Here is a 21837-nt window from a genome sequence, read left to right on the forward strand (position 1 = left end):
TGAACAACGCGCAGCCTCCATAGAAGGAGCTCACACATAGAGCCCGGTGCTTGCAGAGTGAATCACCCCCTCGGGATATAATCCTGAGCAACGAGACTGGTTCCCTAATTCTCCGATATTACCTGACTATCCACTGCCTTTGCTGCATCCACCCTCCACTATGGCTTTCGGGTCCCACCAATGAATGCGTGCTCCCGATCCCAATCGCTGAGCCAGCTTTGCCAAACCGAATGAGTTTCACAGTTACTCTCATCCACTACACAATATCTAGTGTCCGCTTCGTAGCATGCCGGTCGATGTGCTGCATCTGAACCGGGAGATCACTAGTTCCTGGTTTCCAAACCTCGCTGATAATCATGATGCCCACTCGCATATATCTGTCTGTTGTGCCTGGGGATTCGCGGAGAACTAGGAAGGCCTTCATAAACCGTGAACGTTTCAACAAGTGATATGTGGATAGCTCGAGGCAGAGTACTGGTTGGCCGTTATACAGACGGTCATCTTCTTGCATGTTTCTCCACTCGTTTGACCCCTCCGGCCACTGTTGAATGTCGGCTACCATGTCGTACATTTTTCCATTGATGTTGACTGCCACGTCGAGTACAATGTCTGATGGCCCCTCCTTTAACAGAATCATTGCGTTCACTCCGTTCGATGAAATCACCAAGGTACGAGAGGAAATACCACTCTCGGATGAACCATCACTCGGTGACCGCACTATCTCACAAAAGCTAACATTTTGATAGGATGGCGAGAAGTGATGATAGTTATAATGACATTTATGGTATACAGAGGCCCATGACCACGTGGGAATATCCAGTCTTCGTGACTCGCCCAATGTCATCATCACCCAGTCTAGTTGAAAGTGAAGATCATCTCCCCACATACCGTAGAAATAGGGACCGAGTCGGAATTGTTGGAATTGTTGCGCGACACCTTCTAGGGCGATCAGACGGTCTGTGGGATATGTGAACTGACAAGAGGAATAAGCCACAGTGAGCTCTTGCCATTCACGTAGGGGGTTGTTAGTTTGGTCCCTGGCGTCAGAGGCGCCATTGCGGAGACGACCTTCTATAACCTTCTTGGTATGAGGAATGCTTCTAAAATGACTGTGCAACTCTCGTGAAACGTTTGAACGTGTATATGGCGTCATAGATCCGCACTCGCACTGGATATTGCCACTAACACATTCCCATGCCAGTTCCTCGCTACCACAATGCAAAATGCGCCGGGACAGGATTCGTTCTTGGAAGGTCCACCCTCGTCCCAGTGTCGGGAGCACTTTTTGGTTTTCTTGGTAGCCATTCCCGAATATATCGAGATGCTCAAACAAAGCAATATGGGTCATTGAGCATGCTCGTCGCATGTAGATGTCGATGTTGCTCATCGCCGCGACATGGCTACGGAGCCTGTGTCTCTGATGCCGTTGACCACAGAACATCCCGCTAGTTGCATTCGGAGATGCAGCTGCGCTGACGGTGATCAGTGCATCTCTATAGATGGAGCCGAACTTGGAGGCCTCCTCCTTCCATTCAATAGGGTCATCTTGTACAATACAGAGAGCATCGATCCAGATAAATTCCACCCCAAGCGCAAGAGTCAAATGCATTGCGTCCTTCAGAGTTTGGGGAATGTCACTCCATAATATACCGGCCTTACGGGACCGAATGGTATCTTGGGTGGTCAGGAGATTCTTGTCACCTCCCCAACAATAGCTAAGCGCCACGTAATCCGCCCTTTGACCATGCGATGTTTCGTACAGTACCGGATTCACATTGTAAGAAGCGAGGCGGACGACCCGCTTGGGTAGATATGGCTTCCCTCTCACGGAACAGGCCTCATGAGATTGGGTGCACTGTCTTAACCATTGCCCAGCTTTATGTGCTGCCACTTTAGTGTTCATTGTCGGGCGGACATGATACCCCCTTGGAAACGGCATCAGAGGCTTCAATGTCTGCGATACCTCTATGACGATGTCAGAAAGACGAATTGAACCCCTAAGCGGAGCAAATTAGTATGTACCTTGGGTAGTATAAAATTCAATCGCTGTTTGTTTAAATGAAGCCTCGTAGATGTCCAGACGGATTGTCGATGGTTGGCTGATCGTAAGCTCGATCATATAACAGGTCGTCATCCCCTGTAGGCCGAGGGCGTGGACAAGGCCCTCCAGCAGGATGGCACATAATTCGCAGCGGGGGGTAGAGCGCTGAATATCGACCGGGGCGAAGTTCACCCTTACGGTCTTTGTCGAGTCATCATGGTCGGACAGTCGTTCCTGCGCCTCTGTGGAAAGATTTGATTTCCCCCAATACTGTAGATCCAGACAGGTATCGCACGCAGGCGCAGCCTGAGGTGGGGGTTCCATAGTTTTCATTGATGCTTCATATGGGTGACCAATCCTGAGTCGACAGGGATGTAGATTTCGGTTATTGCAAGTCAATCTCGCCTGGGCTTAAGGGCAGTCCCCTTTTCCGGGGCAATAGATCGGTTAATTATCCAGAAGTCCCATCTCACCTTAATATCAGGATTATTGGCCTGCCACGTTGAGATTTTGGGCGCGTGATCAAGGGTGTATCACATGACTCTCAGCGGCTTGCCTGTTCGGGCATAAGCAATTTAGGGCTTCGTCTGCAATTAAGCATCGGACCAAGCATTTGATTAAGCATCGAACTACTCAACCCACGCAGCATTGGCATACAACATTGGATCTAATGCATCCTTTGTGAGGATGTTCATTCTGCTTCATTTATTCCAGTTCCCTGGTGCTCCAGCTACCATTATGCGGGGGTGTATTCACAACGACCTAGACAAGCCCTGTAGATGGAGCTGCCACGCTCCCTTATAAGTCTTAGAGGTGGAAGAAAAGCATCCGGCGAACGAAGCCAAAATCCGCTAAAATGGCTGACATTGATTTTCCCCGCAACTAGCTCTAATTCATCCGGATTTGTGCATTGCCGACTTGACCATCGCCAACCCCTCGTATTGCTCAGCGGCCAGCGATCTCCCTCTCAACATACTTGAAATTAACCGACTGTTTGGCTAAAACCGCCGGCTCCGCAAGAATGCGGAGACTTGCTAGTTCCCCCTCTCCGCACTTTTGCTGTAGTATGTTTTGCCATGGCCTCCTTACTAACTGAAAGTGTGAAAGCTTTCTGCAAGACGTTGCCCGTGCAACTCCGCCGGTTCGGCTCATCACAGCTCTTATGTAGCCCTAGCAGGACTGTCCCGTAGATTTCGAATGAATTTTGATCTCTATATTAACCGAGCTTCTCAAGGCTAGAATTCCGTAGGCTGTCGAGTAAACAGAGTACACCGGATCTACAGTCATTGGAGGAAAATCCTGGCTACTGTTGGTTGTACCTACTCCGTGCCCCTCTTCGTCTGAAGGAGCGCATATCGTGAAAGATTATAAAAGCGATAGGCTAGATACACTTATTACTCCTCCAAGGACTTTACCTTTGTAGCTCTATGAGCATCTCATCACCGGTTGTAAAACGTTCACAGGCGTGACCGTCTAAAAGAACTCAACCATGTCTTCCGGAAGAAGCCTCGATCGTGCCTGTGCCGTTGCGCTGGGCTTGGTTGCCTCGGTCTCCCTTGTCGCTGCGGGGCCCTGTGACATCTACTCCTCTGGCGGCACGCCCTGTGTCGCCGCGCACAGCACCACTCGTGCCCTCTACAGTGCCTACACTGGACCACTGTATCAGGTGAAACGCGGCTCCGACGGTACCACGACCGACATCGCGCCTCTCTCCGCCGGAGGTGTGGCCAATGCCTCCGCCCAGGACTCCTTCTGTGCCAGCACGACCTGCTTGATCACGATCATTTATGACCAGTCCGGCCGCGGTAATCACCTCACCCAGGCTCCACCGGGAGGGTTTAGTGGCCCGGAATCCAATGGGTACGACAACCTAGCCAGTGCAGTTGGTGCACCAGTCACGTTGAACGGGCAGAAGGCATACGGCGTCTTTATGTCGCCTGGTACCGGGTACAGCAACAACGCTGCCAGTGGTACCGCTACAGGTGACGAGGCGGAGGGTATGTACGCGGTCCTGGACGGCACCCACTACAACAGCGCCTGCTGTTTCGACTATGGCAACGCCGAGATCAGCAGCACGGATACGGGTAATGGCCACATGGAGGCGATCTACTATGGCGACAACACTGCCTGGGGAAGCGGCGCTGGCAATGGTCCTTGGATCATGGCCGATCTGGAGAACGGCCTGTTCTCTGGCTCCAGCGCGAGTAACAACGCGGGTGACCCGTCTCTTTCCTACCGGTTCGTCACTGCGGTTGTCAAGGGAGAGGCAAACCAGTGGTCTATTCGCGGGGCCAATGCGGCATCTGGCTCACTCTCGACATATTATAGTGGCGCACGCCCCAGTGCCTCCGGCTACAATCCGATGAGCAAGGAAGGCGCCATCATTCTGGGGATCGGTGGTGATAACAGCAACGGTGCCCAAGGAACGTTCTACGAGGGTGTGATGACCTCCGGATATCCGTCTGATGCCACCGAGGATTCCGTGCAGGCTAACGTCGTAGCTGCTAAATACGCCATCGCATCGCTGACGAGTGGCCCGGCGCTCACCGTGGGCTCCTCAATCTCGTTGCAAGCCACCACGGCGGGCTACACCACCCGCTACCTCGCACACGACGGCTCTACTGTCAACACCCAGGTTGTCTCGTCGACCAGCACGACCACTTTGAAACAACAGGCGAGCTGGACGGTTCGCACGGGCCTTGCGAATAGCGCCTGCGTGTCGTTCGAGTCGATCGACACTCCCGGTAGTTTCATCCGGCACTATAACTTCGGGCTCCTACTCAATGCCAACGATGGCACAAAGCAGTTCTACGAAGACGCCACGTTCTGCCCGCAGACCGGCCTCAATGGTCAGGGGAACTCGATTCGAGCCTGGAGCTATCCCACCCGTTATTTCCGCCACTACGAAAATGTTCTTTACGCCGCGAGCAACGGTGGTGTGCAAACGTTCGACGCCACCGCCTCATTTAACGACGACGTGAGCTGGGTGGTCAGTACCGGCTTCGCTTGATCCTGCTCCAAGTTTCAGGTACCGTATCGGCGTCAAACTCTGCCATATCAATTGTTTTCCTACAGAGTGTCCCCCAAGGGTTGAATGGACGATTGACCACAGCATGTCGGCGCAGAGGATTGCTTTCTCCCTTCCCATTGCGTTTATGTCTAGTCAGCCGTTTGCATATTGAACTCGGATATAGCCTGTTATATTAAGAACCAAGACTTTTGATCAGACCTGCAGCCATCCGACAATTGAACATAGGGTACAGAGTATACAAGTGCGATTGCTGTAGATAGCAGCCATGCCGTCCGTTACTATGTTTATCCCGCAATCTTGAGCTGAGAATGGCGTAACAGCAAGCCCGCCATGTTGAACGTTTGCCAGTCGTTGGAGACGCTAACGTGGTATGCCATGCGTCTACGGACCTGTCGTTGCCAGCAACGATAGCGACCAAGTCAAAGCCATAGGTCATGTTGCAGCCAGATTGAGACAAATCCTTTCCCACTCAGAGATCCCAAGTACACGAGCAAAAACACAATTTACAAAATTTCCAAGTTCCATTAATCCTCTCCGCTTCGATCAACGTCGTTGGTTCAACACCCACACTATTCAAAACCAACCTAAAGACATAAACCAACACGATAGCAACAGAAAGAAATTATAAGCACAAGGTGGAGATCACTGCTCATTATTCTTCTCGTCGAAACAGACACACAGGGCCGTGATGAGTGCCAGATCCACGCCCGGAGCCACGATCACCGCATATGTCTGCTGATCGAAGAACATCTGGCGAGCCCGGAGCAGCTTGCGATCGATCTGCGCCACCACTGCTCCCGTGGCTTCCTCCACAATGTCCGCCTTGGAGTCCCGCCAGTTCCCCTTCATCTTCAAGGAGACCGTGCTGCCGGTTCTGGGGGATGTAAAGGTGGCGGTAGCTTTGGAGCCGATCACTGGAGGCGGTTATTAGCCAAAACGTAAACCGAAATCGAGCAAATGAAGAAGATAAAGCTCATGAAAACCACCAGGAAAGGGCCACCCACAGGACAGACTACTCTTGACCTCGAGTAATTTCCTTCCATCCGGAGCCTCAGCCGCAAAGGTGGAATGGATGTGTAGATGCTGCTTAACGATATCGAACAAGTGATTGCCCGCCATGTCGAAGACCGATTTGCGACCCGAGATGCTCAGGTGCTTAGCTTTAATTTGAAAGATGGGCTGACCACTAGCCATCTTCACATCAAAGCTATCCCCCGAGAGGGAGAGGACTTTTTCCTTCAGCACCAGGGTCTCGGTTTGTGGCGCGATAAATTGGTCCATGATCGCCACCGGGGTCGGGACCGGCGGGAGTTGCTGGGAAGCCATTGTTCTGCCTGTAGATTAGGGTGTAGCTGTTATCTGAGTGTTCTGTCTGAGTTGCAATCCTGGGTTGCAGAAAGGATGATCGAGGTCTGGTTTCTCCCAGGCTTTTATGGTGCTGGGAGGATCAGTAGTGGGGCAGGTGTGGCAGTGTTGGTTCGGGGCCGATCCTGCGCATTCAAATGCAACTCTAACCATGGATAGCTTAGTCTGTGGCTCAGCTATCTTCGTATTTCTGCCTGGGATCCTGGTTCCAGTAGTTCGTATTCGGTGGGCGGGGGTGAATGCCATAGCCCTAAAGGAGAATCTCCGCCGAATGATGAATCGGACGATTTGTAGCCAACCCGAATGTAAACACGTACCAAACTGGCAGTATTGGTGTTGAAAGACGCTTCTACTCTGTCCGAATACATTAATCGGCATTAGATGATCCCATCTTCTCCCTGTTCAATTCTCGTCATCTGTTCCACCAGCCTCATGGCGATCTTCCTCGTCTTTCGATCCAACGCCGTCACGGTGGATATCCATTCGAGCCGCTGCTTCCAGAACCCCCATCGCTCCTTCGACCAACCTGCGGGTCCCCTCCATTTATCCCAAGCAGAAATCTCCTGGCCCAAGGAACCTTCTTTGCGATATATCTCCTGGCCACAGTACTCGATCCACACCGCCGCAGCGGGCACAAACCCATTCAGCGTCCTGATATCAATCACCTCCAGCTCCTCGTCGCGCAGCTGATTGTACAACGAGTCTTCCTCGACGTCTTCGAGATAGGCTTCAATGCGCGGATGATGAAATCTCTCCCATGGAGCCGACTCCAGAGTCTTTCTCAATACCTGCGACCCAAAGCCAATGAAAAATCCAAACTTATTCGGCCGCGGGATCCGCAGGTAGAGCTTGGCTGTGAAGAGGTTCGCATTGACGAAGCCGCACCGCTCTTGGTCGCGCGTCGTTTCGTTGAAGGAGTGATCGGCGTCTATTACTGTTTAGAGTCTGCTTGGGGATCCAGCATCGTTGAATCAATAACCCACGGTTGAAAGTAAACTCAGTCAAATGCATCGCAAGCCCGTCCAATTCGTGCATCTCCCCATCATAGTTGGGCAGTTGCTGTAGTGCAACGGTGAAGTCCACGAGTCGGTCGTTTTGCTCTGGAAATCGCTCCACTGCCGCCATGAGGACCGACCAGATGTCGCCGTATTCTGGGATGGGGTTCGCTTCAATGGCTGCGCAGGAAAGAGCTATCTTGGCTACTTCAGCAGGTGACACCGAGGAGTCGGTCAAGAGGAATCGAAAACCAGTGAGAGTGTCCTCGCGAGGGGGCCATTTATGTGCGGCCTGCTCAGCCAAAAACGCTTCATACTGGGGACTGATCAGCATGGTGGCGGCAATTCAGTATCTCGAATGTCTGTCCATATCAGTTTGCAGGGAAAGGTTGATAGACTTGGTCTATATTTCTTGCTGTTCAAGCGAGGCCCGAGAGCTCCTTGTTGTATGAGTTTTGCCGCTACCCGAGTGAAGTCGGTGGTCATGCTTGCAGGGATTCAGACCACCGTGGTCTCGCTTATTAACAGTATTGGCCTTTAACTATGCCCCACGACCTGTACCGTCCGCATCGTGTTGTTAAGCTATTGGCTGTGTCTCCGCATATCTCCAACCCTTGCTCTTCCGTTTCCAACCCGACCACAGAGGACGTAGATCGTTCTCAAGGGCTGTCCAGACCTACGCCTCTTGCATCTAACATTGATCTTACAACACTGCCACCGTCCCACCTCGCACGACGTTCTCTCTTGCATGCCTGTCGGAAGGTCTCCTAGCACAGGAAATGATTTTCTCAATCGTGTTTCTTCCTCCATGGTGCATTCCATAGCTAGAGCGATACCAATCGCTCAACACTTTAGCCGCCAGAAGTCATAGTCGGCGATTGCATAAGGCCGTCTGCTCCAGTTGTTACTCCGTAAAGCTCGACGACAAATAACATACCCATATTGACTCTATGTTTACCCGAAGGCTATGTCGGGTATGGACTCACCCATTTTTCTTCGCACAGACAGGTGCCTCTAGCCATTCAAGTGGCGTGGGACTGCTGGTACAAACCAGGGCGACCTATTCCAGGAATTGACGTACAGAGGAGCGTTTGCCATTCGTCACTAACCGATGAAGATATACAGTAGTTCCACATGAATCTGAAGTCCTGTGACAATGTTAATCATTCAGTGATGTAGAACAGGGTTACTCGCTTGCCTCCGGACTTCCTCGCACCTACTAGAACTCTAATTCAGTTAAGTAGCAAGCTGATATGTATGGTAGATCATGACCCTCAACACCAACCCGAACTATGTATTTCTCCCAATCTGTATATGCAGCTATATGGAACGTGAGGCACTATTCTAAGCGATGAGATAACTTCGTATAACAATTCCAATGAAAATGCGTGATCATCTATCCACCTTGAAGGTCGCATGTCGTGAGGTACCGCGCTGCGCCAATCAAGCTTGACGCTTCTGCTTGCCACACTTTTTCAAACACTCCTCCACCTTAATGGCCATAGTTGTCGGAATGGCATCCCGTACAGTCTCGATATCCTCACCGGCAATGCTCTGTCCAAAGGTGGCAGCAATCACATCATCGCTAAGGGAAAACGTCTCTGCTGCCACGAGACCCACAGCAAATTCATCGGAGTTGAAGGCGGCCGCGAAACTGGCCGGCTCACAGTCCGGGTTCACCTGTGTGTGAAATGAGCCGGCCGGATAGATGGTCACCACACCGGGGCTGAGCTCCACACGGATGACTCGTTGCTTGCCTTCAGAGTCCAGGACGCCCGCCTCAGGTACCATTTCGGACAAGACGCGTCCGGACGTGAGGGCGAAGAGCTCCGTCGCACGCGGGTGAAGGTGGAGGAAGCTCATGCTGCATGCTATGGAGATAGATTAGTGCCATTCCAGAGCTGGCTCGATTCTGGCTGGAAATACCTGGCAATTCCCCCATACTGAAGGAGGCACCGGTGCCAACAAGGGCCGGAAAATTCTGGCTGGTGGCAACCGGAGCCTCACTGGCAGTGAAGTTGAAGACAAAGTCTTCATCCTTTGGAAGGAGCTGGTAACGTTCAACGGCACTAAACAATTAGGTCGTTTGTTTTGCGTTACAGGTTCATCTTGAGAGACTTACGTGTCTGCAAGTCGCAGTTGAGCTGTCAAGCTAAGTTCAGACGTTGAGCGCTTGCTGATCGGTTGGGGAGCTGCGCATGCCGGAAGGGCCAGGGTGAGCATCACCGCGACGATGGAAGGCAGGGCGGACACAGCAAGCATGGTGGTTGTGCGAGTTGGATAGAAAGAGGTGGCTTGTGTTGTGAAATAGTAGGAAGTAGTGAAGGGATTGCTTTATCGGTGTTTTTGAGAACTGAACGATCAGGAGAGGAGGCCAGCTGGGGCTTTATATATCTCTCGAGCTGTGCATCGTTGTCCGTTGGGTACATCATGTCCAAACTCAACAAGCAACATGTATTCCAAATAGCATTCTTCAGGCCGCCTCATCTCCAGCGCATAAAGTGTGCCAAGTGGGAGTTCCATATATACGCACCGCACAGCCATCGTCCTTCACCTCACTCCGATCTCGTATTGGTTGTTTCTTGTACTGGGCGCAGGAGGTCGAGCGTATTAGTAATACGACACGCCCTCGGCCCCATAAAAAATAGACGCCAAACCGATCCACCCTTCCGCAGCGTATCCCCACAATCTCGTGTCGAACTTCTATCATCCAACGCAGCGTGACTCCTCCTAGAAGATATGAATTTGGACAATGTGGTGGCACCTGGTCGCGACACTGCCGACTTCACTCCGCGTAACCACGGTGGGACATGACGTGAGCTTCTTCAACGTCTCTAAAGGCAAGGCCAACCTAGGCCTCGCGGGCTCAAATATATATATATCCCAAAGACGAGGAACGGAGAACTACTTCTCCATTCATGAAGCAGTTTCGCAGGATATCGAAGAATTGACAGCATCTATTACCAGTAAATCCCAAGGTCAACATGGTTAAGTATCTTCAGCGCTTTGTGATCCTCATATTCGGAGTGAAGTTGGCCACGGGTCAGGCCGTGTCAACTGCAGCGGCACAATCGACAGGATGGAATTCCAGCTTTGAGCTCAACCCTGAGCAGCTGAGGCTGGCCAACCTGACAAGCGATATGGGTGCCATCATCAACACGATTACCAACTTTGACCGGTCCCAGCTGGCAAACGGTGGAGCACATGAGGATGACTTTTACAATGTTCAGACCCTGCCCCGGGACCAATGGCCCAAGGAGCCGGGGAGGACGATCAAGCTCCAAGAGTTCACGGACCCGTCGCCATTCTCCATTCCTGCAAAGACAGCTATGTCCCGCATCATCTATAGCACGACCAATGCAAACGGTACTCTGATCCCTGCGTCTGCGTATGTCCTCTGGCCATATCAACCGAAAATTCGTCGAGGCACAAACCGCACCTCTGCATCATCCGCACCAGTTGTGTTATGGACTCATGGAACCTCTGGCTTTTATGCCAACGGAGCTCCCTCGACGCACCGTGGCCTTTTCTACGCGGACATCGTTCCATTCGCGCTGGCCGAGGCTGGGTACGCGGTTGTTGCCCCGGACTATGCTGGGCTTGGTGTAGACGTCTCCTGGGATGGAAGTCGTATCCCACACCAGTATTTTGTTCGCGAAGCCGGTGCTCACGACGCTCTTAATGCTTTGAGAGCGGTTCAGGAGTCCTTTCCAACGCGACTCTCAAGCGATTACGTCGTCATGGGTCACAGCCAGGGTGGTGCGGTTGCATGGGGCCTATCTGAAATCCTTGGTCGGAAAGATCCTAAGTTTGGGGATGTTGCGAAGGGTTACCGTGGTGCTGTTCTTGCTGCACCACCAACTGACGCATTCTCATTGACCTCTGCAGGCTTTCTCGCTTGGATTGCCAAGGACCTTGACCAGATATACCCATCCTTTAACCTCAGTGACTGGTTCACTCCACTTGGTATTAGCAGAATAAACCTTCTGAACGAGATTCAAGGATCCCAAATGGTTACATTTGCCATGTTCAGTCCAGACGAGGTGATCCTACAGCCCGATTGGCATGAGACTTGGTATACTGGAGCTTTCGAGCAACTAGCCAACCCTGGAAAGCGGCCCTTCAAAGGACCGTTTCTTCTCGTCCACGGAACAGCAGACCCAGCAGTACCATACAACACGACGAAGACTACTGTGAAAAAGACATGCGAGATGGAACCTGGGGACCTGGAGCTTCTGGCTGTGCCGCAAGGGAGTCATTTCGCCGCCATTAACGCGGCCAAACAGACCTGGTTGCGGTGGATTGAAGATCGATTCGAGCAGCGGCCTGTGAGCAAGAGGGGTTGCTTCGAGTCCCAGTTGGACAGCCTCTTGCCCGTGGAGTCTTATCAAGCGCTTCCGAAATCGTTCCCGCTGTGGGCTGGGGAGTCACAGTGGTCTTACGAACTACCGACGGCATTGTAATCTCCAACTGTGGGAGAGAGAAGAATAGTGAAGGTCGGATGGGATTTGGTAGATGTGGGAACATGTAGCTTGGTTACGTTAATACTTGCATTCTTCCAATGTACACTCATTCCTGAAAGGTATCCTTGTGCATACTACAGACATTAGTCTAGAGCCTTTTTGACATCCTACACGCCCTGTTAATGCGATTGTGGTCTAGATAGGGGCTGTCAGCTTTCATTCATGTATGTAAACTTTCGTTGTTCTATGTTATAGTCGTCATCCGGTATGTTACTGGTATAGCGCCTATATCTCGCGTATTGACTCTAACGCTCTTTGTAGATTAAAAGCCGTCCTACATGCGTATGGATGGATCGCCCGATAGTGCAAAATGAAACAGCGATCCCATGATCTATGGCTGCTGGACATTGGGGGTGAGCTCCCGCTTAACCATGTACATGCTCTCCGGCCACCACGTTTCTCGAGGATCTGCCGATGAGCCCAGCAGCTTCTGGGTCTTCATCAATGAGATAACCTGACCTAGTTCCCACTGTCCAATATCACCAATCCACCATACACCGTCCAGTAACATGACAAGGACGAGCCAGTGGGCAAAGATATCCATGGCTAGTAAATGCGTCGGGTTGAGCGACGGTGCCTCGGCTCTAGGAGAATCCTGTATCATCCAACTCTCAGCCCTCGCCTCTATGGAGGGAGAGTCGAGCACCGACCGGACAAGGGTTAGATATTCAGCCGGGGCTTCGTTCAAGAATGACATGATGATCCGTCGAAGTATCTGTGGTGACTCCATTGATGTCACACTGATCATGTATCTTGCCACCCATGGTGAGACTCTAGAAAATCTATGAGATGGTAGAGCCTGATCCCTGGGACTCCTGGCGCGTTCGTCGCCTTCTCTTGTCGACAGAGCTAGGGATGCGCATTTCTCGAGCACAAACACAGTCTCTAAGGTGACGTGGAGCTGTGGGTTGTTGCAAGCGGAAGGCTCTGACCTCTCTAAAAGGGCTGCGGTAGATTCAGCTCTCCGGCGGAGGTTCTCGAAAGCTCGCGTATATGTAGATGCGACTAGAGGGAGAAACAGACGCTTCGTATTCTCAGATGGGCCGTCCTGCGGTGACAAGACAGCCGCGCTACGGAAGACCGGGGTCGGCACATTCGGTTCTGCATCTATAGCCGGGCTGGGAGTGGACCTCCGAACGTTATCCGGAACATTGACGGTGTCGTTAAGAACTGCAGTGGAGGCTGTATGGGCTGCGCGTGTAAACGAGATCCACTGTGAGTGTTGGGGAAATAGCTCATCTGGCAACCGCTGTCCATACTGTTTCGCAGTGGCTGCAAGATGTACTCGAATAGAGTGACTGGCTGAGGCGTACAATACCATTAATGCGGCGTTTGCGAGGACATGGTCGTACGAATCCGAGTTATGCATATCCGTTTGTATGTGGCGAAGGGAGGCTCTATGGTGGCGCTCCGCAAGCGCCAGTAGCTCTTGGATCTGCATTAGGCTCTGGCGGTCTAGAAGCGTCTGGGCTCGCTTCGCTATATCGTGGGACTTGCATGCTGCTGCCAAGGCTAGCAGGGATGACATGACGACCTTAGAGTTGAAAGCCAGATTTGGAACACCTATGGAAAGAGCATACACATCGAGATTGTCCACAGGTATAGTTTGGCTAGTGTGCGTGATATAGTGGGCTAGGAGATCGAGCTCTGTCGCATCGAGGGTGCCGGGGAGGTCTGAATTCAATGCCAGTCCTTCTTCAGTTGTACTAAGACTTGAAGAGGTACTAGGTTGTCCACCAGATGGAGGACTGGGTGCCGAAGGGCGATCACTCGAATTTGCGGATGGCGACCCAGAACCCGGGGCCACAGAACTAGGGCTTTTGGGTGGAACTGGCAAGTGGGTCGATTCCTGCTCCTCCGACAAATTGCCATCACTGGGACAGTCTCGATATCGACATCTATACATGCGCTTGGTACATCTGGAGCAACTCGGTCTCAATTCATCGCACTGGGTGATATGATCAGAACAATGAGTGCAGAGCCATCGTAGTCGAGCCCTGGCCTACCTTCTTCCGCTGTTGCTTACATCGGACGCAACCATTCCTGGATTTCTCATGTGTCCTGCGGAACCTAAATCCAGGTACCTGGAGCCCCGGCAGTGCCGTATCGCTAGGCATCTTGCCCACAGCACCAGCAGTCACCGGCTAAAACCTGCTCGCGCAAACAAGGTTGTGGACGGTCGCGGGAAGATCGGGAGCGTATTAGCTAATGTGGCCCAAGGCTCGTCTTCGACGACTCTGAGGAGAAACCCTTGGGGTGATCCTTCTACGTTTGATTTAAGGGCCCGTTCTGGAGTCTTCTCTGAGGCTGAGATTGCTTCAGCCCCACGGGTCAATACGCCCCGGAATCAGCACTAAACTGTGGATGTTGGTTGTTCAGCCTCGTCGAAGGTGGGAAAAAGTTCGGCTTAGGTGGAGCCTTCTTGGCATTTTATTTCCACGATATCTGGATGAATTTCATGTACTCTACTTTGTCTGTCTCTTGCCTGTGAGTATAGGCAGCGTCCTGGCTTGTAGTGTAGGCACTGACTTCTAGATCCTGGAAGCTTCTCAAGTATATCAAGGGGACTCTTTGCCCCTACGCTTCAGGGCGCGAAGTTGGATTAGTGCTAGAGCTATTGTAGCAGTCCAGCCCGGTGGAAATAAACCGCCAAGAAATCTCTACATAAGCCAAGTGTTGTTCTCGCTGGAACACGTCGAACATGTGGAGATTCGCCGAGTCGCTGCCACGCGCTCGTTTCAGCGGGGAGTACGATTATTCGACCTGGTATCTCGCTCGACCAAAAAGACTCAGCAGATCAGTTGATAATCGTAGAGGCCAAGAAGGTGAGGCATGTAACTTCTCGATTGCCCCGGTTATTAGCGTATATGGGTAAGCATCCCCAGTGGTTTTAATGTATATATATACAGTGAAAGTGTATGTTTAACATTAGGTCAGGTGCGGTACAGCTCACCCAGCGGAGTGCCCGAAAAGCACATATCTGCTTTTTTTGTGGCATTTGCAGCTGCTGAATTCATTGCTAATGTACTATGGTACTCGATTACAACATTCTGTGGGGATTCTAGCCAAGGCCAGCAGATCTGGGTTGTGTTAAATTAGATGGTGGCCTGTGCGGATGTCTGGCCTCAGGATTCAGATACACTGTAGTGTTCCTTAGAAGCGGCTATTGAATGACCCTTGCGTTTGATTTAGTATTTTACAGAACATATTGCTGGAAATGGAGAGGAAACTGGAGTTGACCAAAGGAAATATGGAGTTTGTCGCCACCATCTATAAAGGGAGATAGATGCATAGTAGCCGGTGTTCTCTATCAGACGTAAATTCCGTACATAATAAATGCATTGTATCTTGGCTCGACCATTGGTAGCTATGGCTCACGGCTTGAATGTCTCAAACCCGAAGAAGGTACCAGCTGCCATAGTGGGTGGTGGGTGTAGGGAAAGTGGTCCTTTGGAAAAGTCTCCGCGAAAGGCTCCGAGCGAGTAACTTGGTGGCGTTGGCGCTTATAGATATAAATACGAGAACCAGCACACTTTCGTGGTCGACCGAAGTCTTTGTTCTCACCATTTTCTCAGGCTTCAGGAATAACCTGCGGTCCCGTTCCATCATTCTCCGTTTTCTAATACTGGCTGTTGAGTTCATTCTCCACCTGCACAATGCAGATTAATGAGATCAAATCGTCTGACTGGGACTCCACCGCGTCCGAATATCTCAAAATCCCCCTCGAAGGGCCACTGCTGATTCCCTGTAAGCGCATGATTGAAGCCTTGCAGAACGCCGTCAGCTTTTCATCGGCCACAACGATCTTAGACATTGGCAGTGGTCCCGGCACTGCGATCAGTGTGCTGATCGATGGCTATGGCAACAACATTCCACTAGAATGTCGATTGGTCGCGACAGACTACTCCGCAGGCATGGTGGCAGCGACCAGGGCCAGGAAGGACTCGAACATAGCAGCCAGAGCCGACCCTGCAAACTGTTGGGGCCGAGTCGAGACACTGGTTGTGGATGCACAGGATCTGTCTGAATTTCCCTCGAATAGCGTCTCCCACATCATGGGGAGTCTTGTCTATTTCATGCTCCCAGACCCAATGAAGGGACTGAGAGAGGCTCATCGAGTGCTGCAATCCGGATGCGTCTTCGCATGTACCAGCTGGGCAAAGGTCGAGTGGATGGAACTCCTTCTTAGGGCGGCCCACAAGGTGCGACAGGTCGGGGGTGATAGTAACGTAAGTCTTCTCATATTCTTCATGCTTTGTTGCAGCCAGTATCTAACAGTTGGGTGGGAAGTCAACCGAAACAAAAGCGAGCAATATGATCCCCGCTCAGTGGCAAGATACTGCTGGAGTGAAGGGAGAGATCGAATCTGCTGGTTTCCGTGACGTGCATACTGAGTACGTCGAATTCAACTGGGTGGTTGAAGACCGTGGAAAGTTCGCCGACATGATGTCCACAAGTTCCAATCCCGGTGCCCAAATGATCCTGGGCGATTTTACCCCCGAGGAAAAACAACAAGTTCGCGAGGAGTATCTGAGGATTCTAGAGGAGAACGGCGATGTATGCAAAGGTGTCGCGGTCCTAGGTGTTGGTAGGAAATAATTGATAGGCGCATTTTTGTATGGACTCCCCTAGGTGCTTGAACTGGCTTCCCAGTACCATAATTTGAGAAATGCCATCTTGGATTGAACGAAAGGAAAGGAACCATAATACTGTCAAGGTCAAGGCCATATATTTACTGCTGGCATCGATCCCACTGGGCCGAAGCTCATCCTTGTAGCCATCATTCTAGACAGTACGCACGGAGTCATACGAAAATCAAGCAACAGCAACATGGGTTATTTGCTTGCGGAGATATGTCTCCTGTATGGGACAGCCGTGGTGTTCAGCCACTTCCCACTCGCCAATGCCGCGCTCCTTTGGTGCGATTTTTACACCTCTACCCCCGCCACCAATAATCAGATTTCCTGGCCGATACTCTGGGTTCACCTTCAGGCGGTTGATGGCTGATACGTGTATCTTTGCATCACGGGGAATATCACGCACTTCACCGCGCGGAAGAGGCCAGCGAATGGGCTTCCAAGAGCCATCCTCTTGTAGGTCCATCCGACGGAAGGGCATATACTCCATAACTTTCCAAGACAGGACGGACGTCCATGGGAGCCCTTTCCGGAACTCCAGGCAGTCATGGATTTTGCCATCCGTGCTCGATCTCCGAAGGGCATGTTCAAAGTGAGAAAGGCCCGCCTTCTCATCGATGGTGTCTGGTGCAATGACTACTGGGTCTGGCTTGCTCCTGTGACTCTCCGCAGAAGCCCTGTCCTGCGCTCGGCCCTGGGCCTTACAACCTGGATCATGCCAGCAGTTGAAGTACTTCCTTTTTTTCACACTGAATTGCACCCCCGCCTCCTGTGCCTTTTCTACCATCCAGACCAGGGGAGCGTGACTTAACGCATACGTTTCGCCATCTTCTAGTTCCCACCCTCCTCCAATGTCCGCGTGGCATCCGGGGAACCATACCTCTTCGATATCCTGCTCTTCATCCTCCTCTGTCTCCAGAGATAGGGACGAACAACTCGCCGCGGCGCTTGGTAAAGAGCGCGCGGAGCGGTCGTCTCGGAGACGGCGAGCCGGCGGTCGATACACTGTATGTGTCTTGGTCTTCCCCTGGGGTCCATGGTTGGCAGCGTTTTCGGTATTCCGAGAGCCATCAGTCGCAGCCGCTCCATTGTGATGCTCCTTCTCATGATCACGGTGGGGGTGAGCAGGATTGTACGGGAGATATACGTGGTGTCGTGCGAGGTGATCCCGCACCCGTTGTCGTCGGGAGGTCGGGTCCGTGGGAGTAGACGGTCTTAGTTCGCCGATCAAGTCCTGTCGGAACTTGGCCCGGCGCTCATCAATACTGACCGCATGGCGAATGACCTTGGCTCGGGTGCGAGCAGTATACGGGAATTTGCTGCGCTGCATCCACGCATTCTCAAATCGGGGAACGCTGTTGACAGTATCAAAGAGTCCCAAGAAGCGAATCTGGGACACCGGCCGACTAAAGGTTTCGCGAAACGCTTCCATGTATCGGGATAATTTATCCTTCTCTTCCTTGTTGCCTCGACGTTGTTGCCATTTGGCGAAGGTCTTCCAAGCAAACCGCAGCAGTTCTTCATTACCTGCCTCGAGAAGGCCGATCTCATCCAGCATTTCCGCTAGAAAACGTGCGACATAGGCACCGCGACTAAACCCGAAAAAGTAGATATCGTCTCCCGGCGTGTAGTATCGCATGAGGAACTTGTAGCCTCCCATGACATGTTCGGCCAGGGTGGAACCTATGGCGGCGTCTTTTGCTTTGAGATAGGCAGATCGGATTTTGTGGATGCGACCGGTATTCGACAGCGAGGTCGAGGTCACATAGGTGCCAATGCCGGGTTGATAGTAGTGGAATTGATCGCCGCCACTGCGATCCAGCATCTAACCCCCGTCAAGACAGTCCAGGTCTCCGGCGCATAAGACTTACTCTGAAAATTTTCAGCACATTGCTGTCAGATTCATTGCCAGAAAATTTGTTGCCCGTGCCGTCAAAGCACAGCACAAATTGTCTTGGTGTTCGATCCGCCTGCATGATCTTGACGATCGATGTGATGAACCACCGGGTTCCTATGCACAAGTGCAGAGCCTACCTTTCGGACTACGACTGGAGGTTAGCGTATGGACTCTCTACTGGGCCTTTTAGCTTCTGCACCAGTGTCGAGCAAATCGATGCTTTCGGCAAGTCTGGAACTGTGGATGGCGCAATGCCGTCAGCACTTCATGCTCAGTCTGGTCCAGGACACAGTTGCGGAAACGACCATATAAGCTCCGAACCGTGATGCACAATCGTGTTGTGCAATTGGAGGTCCAGAGATCTGTGGGACCTACGTATAATGTCATACTTCCGCACGTTGCCCATGTCGTGATGTCATTAGCAGTGAAAGTAAACTATGTCGCATGAGAACACGCCCGGCATGCCGTATCGCTCAATAGCAGTTGGAGTCAGCCTCTCCACCCCATGTCCGGATGCAGTGGTTTCAACTGTCATATAACTTAAACCTTCCTAGGCTGCGGTCGTTGGTGATCAGAGCCTTAGTTCAGAACCATGAACCTCACCAGTCTGTGGCTTCCAGGCTAAAATGATGTCATTGACCAGCATATCCGAGCATATCGGACGTTAGTAATCTAGTGGGGACCTGGAATCGCCTTCCTCCATCTACTTCAATTGAGTAATACCCTTTAGGTTCATTGACAGCTGATGAAGACCTCTCCGACGCTCGATGTGTTGATTTAATATGGCCACCCACAGCGACCATATCTCCAGAACTCAATGTGAAGTTAACTTTTGGAACAGAGTAGTTCCAACAGGACTATTCGCATCGCAGTTTTGGCCGACACTGCGGCGTGTAAAGATGCGTTCCTCAGAGAGTGTGGTATCTAGTAGCTGGGCATATGTGTCGTGGCTGATATTGATCAGCCCCACGGCCACGTTGCATGTATCATTGAATGGCTGCCTGAGGCTAGTGTGGCTGAGTCTTCTGATAAACTTGTTTGCGAGACGCCTGAAGGCGTCCATTGCTGGCATGTTCGTGCATCTTGGATCCGTGCTCGTCATCCTCCTTCCTGCCAAATACTTCGTCGTTCTAATCAACCCGTCGTCATGGATCCAATTCACTTGAAAATCGAAGCCCCCACCCCGCATGACTTTGAAACTCCAATCCAAACCATCATCACGGCAGCAATCCAACCCACCAACGCCCTGCCTGCCAAAGATGCAGCTCTCGCACTAGACACAGGCTACGTGGACTACATAAAAAATCCTGGCATGGACCCAGCGGGCGTCCTCACCTGTTTCTGGGAGTTGATCAATAGTTTTGCTAGCCAGATACCCTATGAGAGCCCCGCACAGGAGAAATTGGTCGCCATCGTCCAAGAGCTAGCGGGCGTTACCTCAAAGCAGACCATCCTAAACCAAAAGCTGTGGAGGAACGTGCCCTATTTTGCCTCTGAATTTCCGCAAAGCTGGGAAGGTAAACGCTTCTCTGATTGTTTTCCGATCCTGTTGGAGTCATGGAAGAGCTACTAATGACTGCTAGCGGTGAGTCCCGATGCGACCGACGACGAGAAGAAACGTCGGTTTGTCAATCTCCAGGCTTACGCGGCTCGGGTACTTGGGCTCGGTCTCGTCCCGCTCGAGATGTATGCAATCTGGGCGTTATCCGATGTGGCAGAGGGGGTCATGCTGCCTGTTCGGGGCAGTCCCGATGTCGTTTCGGCTGATCCCAGTGACGTCGATCAATTGCCCTTTAAAGCTGCTGCGGCGGGGGTGTGGATTCTGTATGCTGCTCACGCTCTATATGGACGAGATGAAGCCATTGGAGGCACCCAGGGAGGCCCGCTGTGGATGTTGTCGAAAGTCGAGCGAAGGAAGTTGAGGCGGAAGTTCAGAGGTACCCAGGGATTGTGTCTTGATCGCTGGCTACTGTGGAAGCAGCAATTCGGTGCTATTCGGGATTGTGGGTTGGCCGATGCAGACACGAGGACGTTGGCAGGCAATGTTGTGGAGACAATGGATAGGGTTGAGGGTCATAGCTGATACACGCTCAGATCATACTTTCAAGTCTCTAACTGCTCAGTACGTACAAGATACTTGGTGCAATCTAATAGCCCGTCCCCTCGCCCATGCCGTCACTCCCTTCGTGCTTATGCCCTTCATGGCCATGTTTCTTCGCGACCACCATCCGATCCGAATGCAGGGACACGCCCGCCTCGGTCACAATCGTATCCAACGCGTCACGCTTCAGAAACATCATCTCGCAGTGATTGATATGAGCCAGGTTATTATACCGAGCTTCAATCACCGTACCCATCTCAGCAGCCAAGAACATCTTCTTCCAGTAGTACGCACAATGGACCAAATGCCACTGATGGGTGGTAAAGAAATGCGATCCGGTTTTCGGGAGCATGGACACTTCTTCCAGTGAGAGGACCTGTGTTTTGTTTTTATCCGCATAGTAGAGCCAGCTCCCGTCGGAGTTGGGGCCAGATGCCTCGAACTGCTCGAGAAGTTCGTCATTTCGACAGGCCGGAGGGAGCCAAGCAGCTGCAATGGAGTCATATTTGCAGCTATTGGCGATGGCTTCTTCAACCGTCTCTCCACAGTTACAGGATATTGGCTTGCGAGAGCGGATCGAAATATATACTCGGTATGTCAAATCGAGGAAGCCAAACGTCGCTAGCAGTAGAAGGAAGGCGTATTTGACGCGAATGGCAAGCTTCCGGTCACGCTTTGCCATTCCGGAAGATTCATAGTGAGCTTCAAGATGCTCCGAATCATCCGAGCTATCTTCATCCATAAGACGTTTGTATTTAGCCATTTTTCTGAGCAAACAAGTTTGATTCGGCCTGGGTCTCTCGACAGAGGTTACCGCCGTGCTTTGCAGTGGTGCTGGGGTAGTCAGACTGGGGCACGTTTAGAGATGGCGTAGTGAAACGCAAAGACTCTCTAGTACGACGCAATATGGTGAGCCAGAAGGAATTCCTCCGCCATTCGTATCGAATATATGCACCCCGCTAGGACCAACAAAAGGCTCACGTAGGCGAAAACCCTATACAACGCGGGTACCGAGTGCTGTTCCCGCCCCCAATCATGGAACCTGATCCTTCACACTCCCCCGACGTTACATTGCAGGATCCGGTGTGTATTAGTGCATCCCGGTTCTTCAGTGACATACTATCCAATTATAGTCGGACTGCGTCTCCAACAACCTGCAGGCGTAGACACTAAATCGTGTAGGCCAACCACTGCCAAGTAATACAGAGATATCGGCCATGGCCAGGCGGAAGACTACTGGGCGCCCA

General features: G+C 51.8%; 11 protein-coding genes across 11 annotated transcripts; 4 read left to right on the forward strand and 7 right to left on the reverse strand.

The window, feature by feature from the left end:
* Window positions 1–256: 256 nt before the first annotated feature.
* ABOM_000023 (HET domain-containing protein) lies at window positions 257–2365 on the reverse strand (the record flags this gene model as incomplete). The annotated part of the gene is made up of 2 exons (XM_022527153.1): window positions 257–1965; window positions 2023–2365. 2 exons carry the CDS (start codon window positions 2363–2365, stop codon window positions 257–259), a joined length of 2052 nt encoding a protein of 683 aa, XP_022394972.1.
* Window positions 2366–3530: 1165 nt separating this feature from the next.
* ABOM_000024 (alpha-L-arabinofuranosidase B) lies at window positions 3531–5051 on the forward strand (the record flags this gene model as incomplete). The annotated part of the gene is made up of 1 exon (XM_022527154.1): window positions 3531–5051. The coding sequence occupies one exon, from the start codon at window positions 3531–3533 to the stop codon at window positions 5049–5051; it is 1521 nt and encodes a 506-aa protein (XP_022394975.1).
* Window positions 5052–5714: 663 nt separating this feature from the next.
* Window positions 5715–6398, reverse strand: ABOM_000025 (LURP-one-related/scramblase family protein; the record flags this gene model as incomplete). Its single annotated transcript, XM_022527155.1, has 2 exons — window positions 5715–5986; window positions 6077–6398. The coding sequence occupies 2 exons, from the start codon at window positions 6396–6398 to the stop codon at window positions 5715–5717; spliced, it is 594 nt and encodes a 197-aa protein (XP_022394974.1).
* A 416-nt stretch (window positions 6399–6814) lies between these two features.
* Window positions 6815–7766, reverse strand: ABOM_000026 (DUF3632 domain-containing protein; the record flags this gene model as incomplete). The annotated part of the gene is made up of 2 exons (XM_022527156.1): window positions 6815–7365; window positions 7421–7766. The coding sequence occupies 2 exons, from the start codon at window positions 7764–7766 to the stop codon at window positions 6815–6817; spliced, it is 897 nt and encodes a 298-aa protein (XP_022394977.1).
* Window positions 7767–8875: 1109 nt separating this feature from the next.
* ABOM_000027 (germin family protein) lies at window positions 8876–9763 on the reverse strand (the record flags this gene model as incomplete). The annotated part of the gene is made up of 3 exons (XM_022527157.1): window positions 8876–9303; window positions 9359–9501; window positions 9555–9763. Coding segments are annotated over 3 exons (780 nt in total), but the record flags the coding sequence as incomplete, so codon positions are not given.
* A 653-nt stretch (window positions 9764–10416) lies between these two features.
* ABOM_000028 (putative secretory lipase) lies at window positions 10417–11895 on the forward strand (the record flags this gene model as incomplete). Its single annotated transcript, XM_022527158.1, has 1 exon — window positions 10417–11895. One exon carries the CDS (start codon window positions 10417–10419, stop codon window positions 11893–11895), a length of 1479 nt encoding a protein of 492 aa, XP_022394979.1.
* A 391-nt stretch (window positions 11896–12286) lies between these two features.
* Window positions 12287–14072, reverse strand: ABOM_000029 (Zn(II)2Cys6 transcription factor; the record flags this gene model as incomplete). Its single annotated transcript, XM_022527159.1, has 2 exons — window positions 12287–13903; window positions 13962–14072. The coding sequence occupies 2 exons, from the start codon at window positions 14070–14072 to the stop codon at window positions 12287–12289; spliced, it is 1728 nt and encodes a 575-aa protein (XP_022394978.1).
* A 1539-nt stretch (window positions 14073–15611) lies between these two features.
* Window positions 15612–16554, forward strand: ABOM_000030 (class I SAM-dependent methyltransferase; the record flags this gene model as incomplete). Its single annotated transcript, XM_022527160.1, has 2 exons — window positions 15612–16184; window positions 16234–16554. 2 exons carry the CDS (start codon window positions 15612–15614, stop codon window positions 16552–16554), a joined length of 894 nt encoding a protein of 297 aa, XP_022394773.1.
* A 216-nt stretch (window positions 16555–16770) lies between these two features.
* Window positions 16771–18568, reverse strand: ABOM_000031 (T6SS phospholipase effector Tle1-like catalytic domain-containing protein; the record flags this gene model as incomplete). The annotated part of the gene is made up of 2 exons (XM_022527161.1): window positions 16771–18417; window positions 18464–18568. The coding sequence occupies 2 exons, from the start codon at window positions 18566–18568 to the stop codon at window positions 16771–16773; spliced, it is 1752 nt and encodes a 583-aa protein (XP_022394774.1).
* A 1068-nt stretch (window positions 18569–19636) lies between these two features.
* ABOM_000032 (DUF3632 domain-containing protein) lies at window positions 19637–20572 on the forward strand (the record flags this gene model as incomplete). The annotated part of the gene is made up of 2 exons (XM_022527162.1): window positions 19637–20006; window positions 20073–20572. 2 exons carry the CDS (start codon window positions 19637–19639, stop codon window positions 20570–20572), a joined length of 870 nt encoding a protein of 289 aa, XP_022394771.1.
* A 64-nt stretch (window positions 20573–20636) lies between these two features.
* On the reverse strand, window positions 20637–21353 carry ABOM_000033 (uncharacterized protein; the record flags this gene model as incomplete). The annotated part of the gene is made up of 1 exon (XM_022527163.1): window positions 20637–21353. One exon carries the CDS (start codon window positions 21351–21353, stop codon window positions 20637–20639), a length of 717 nt encoding a protein of 238 aa, XP_022394772.1.
* Window positions 21354–21837: the final 484 nt, after the last annotated feature.

This window comes from Aspergillus bombycis (genome assembly GCF_001792695.1).
Source record: "Aspergillus bombycis strain NRRL26010 chromosome Unknown contig00001, whole genome shotgun sequence".
In the NCBI taxonomy this organism is placed as follows: domain Eukaryota; kingdom Fungi; phylum Ascomycota; class Eurotiomycetes; order Eurotiales; family Aspergillaceae; genus Aspergillus; species Aspergillus bombycis.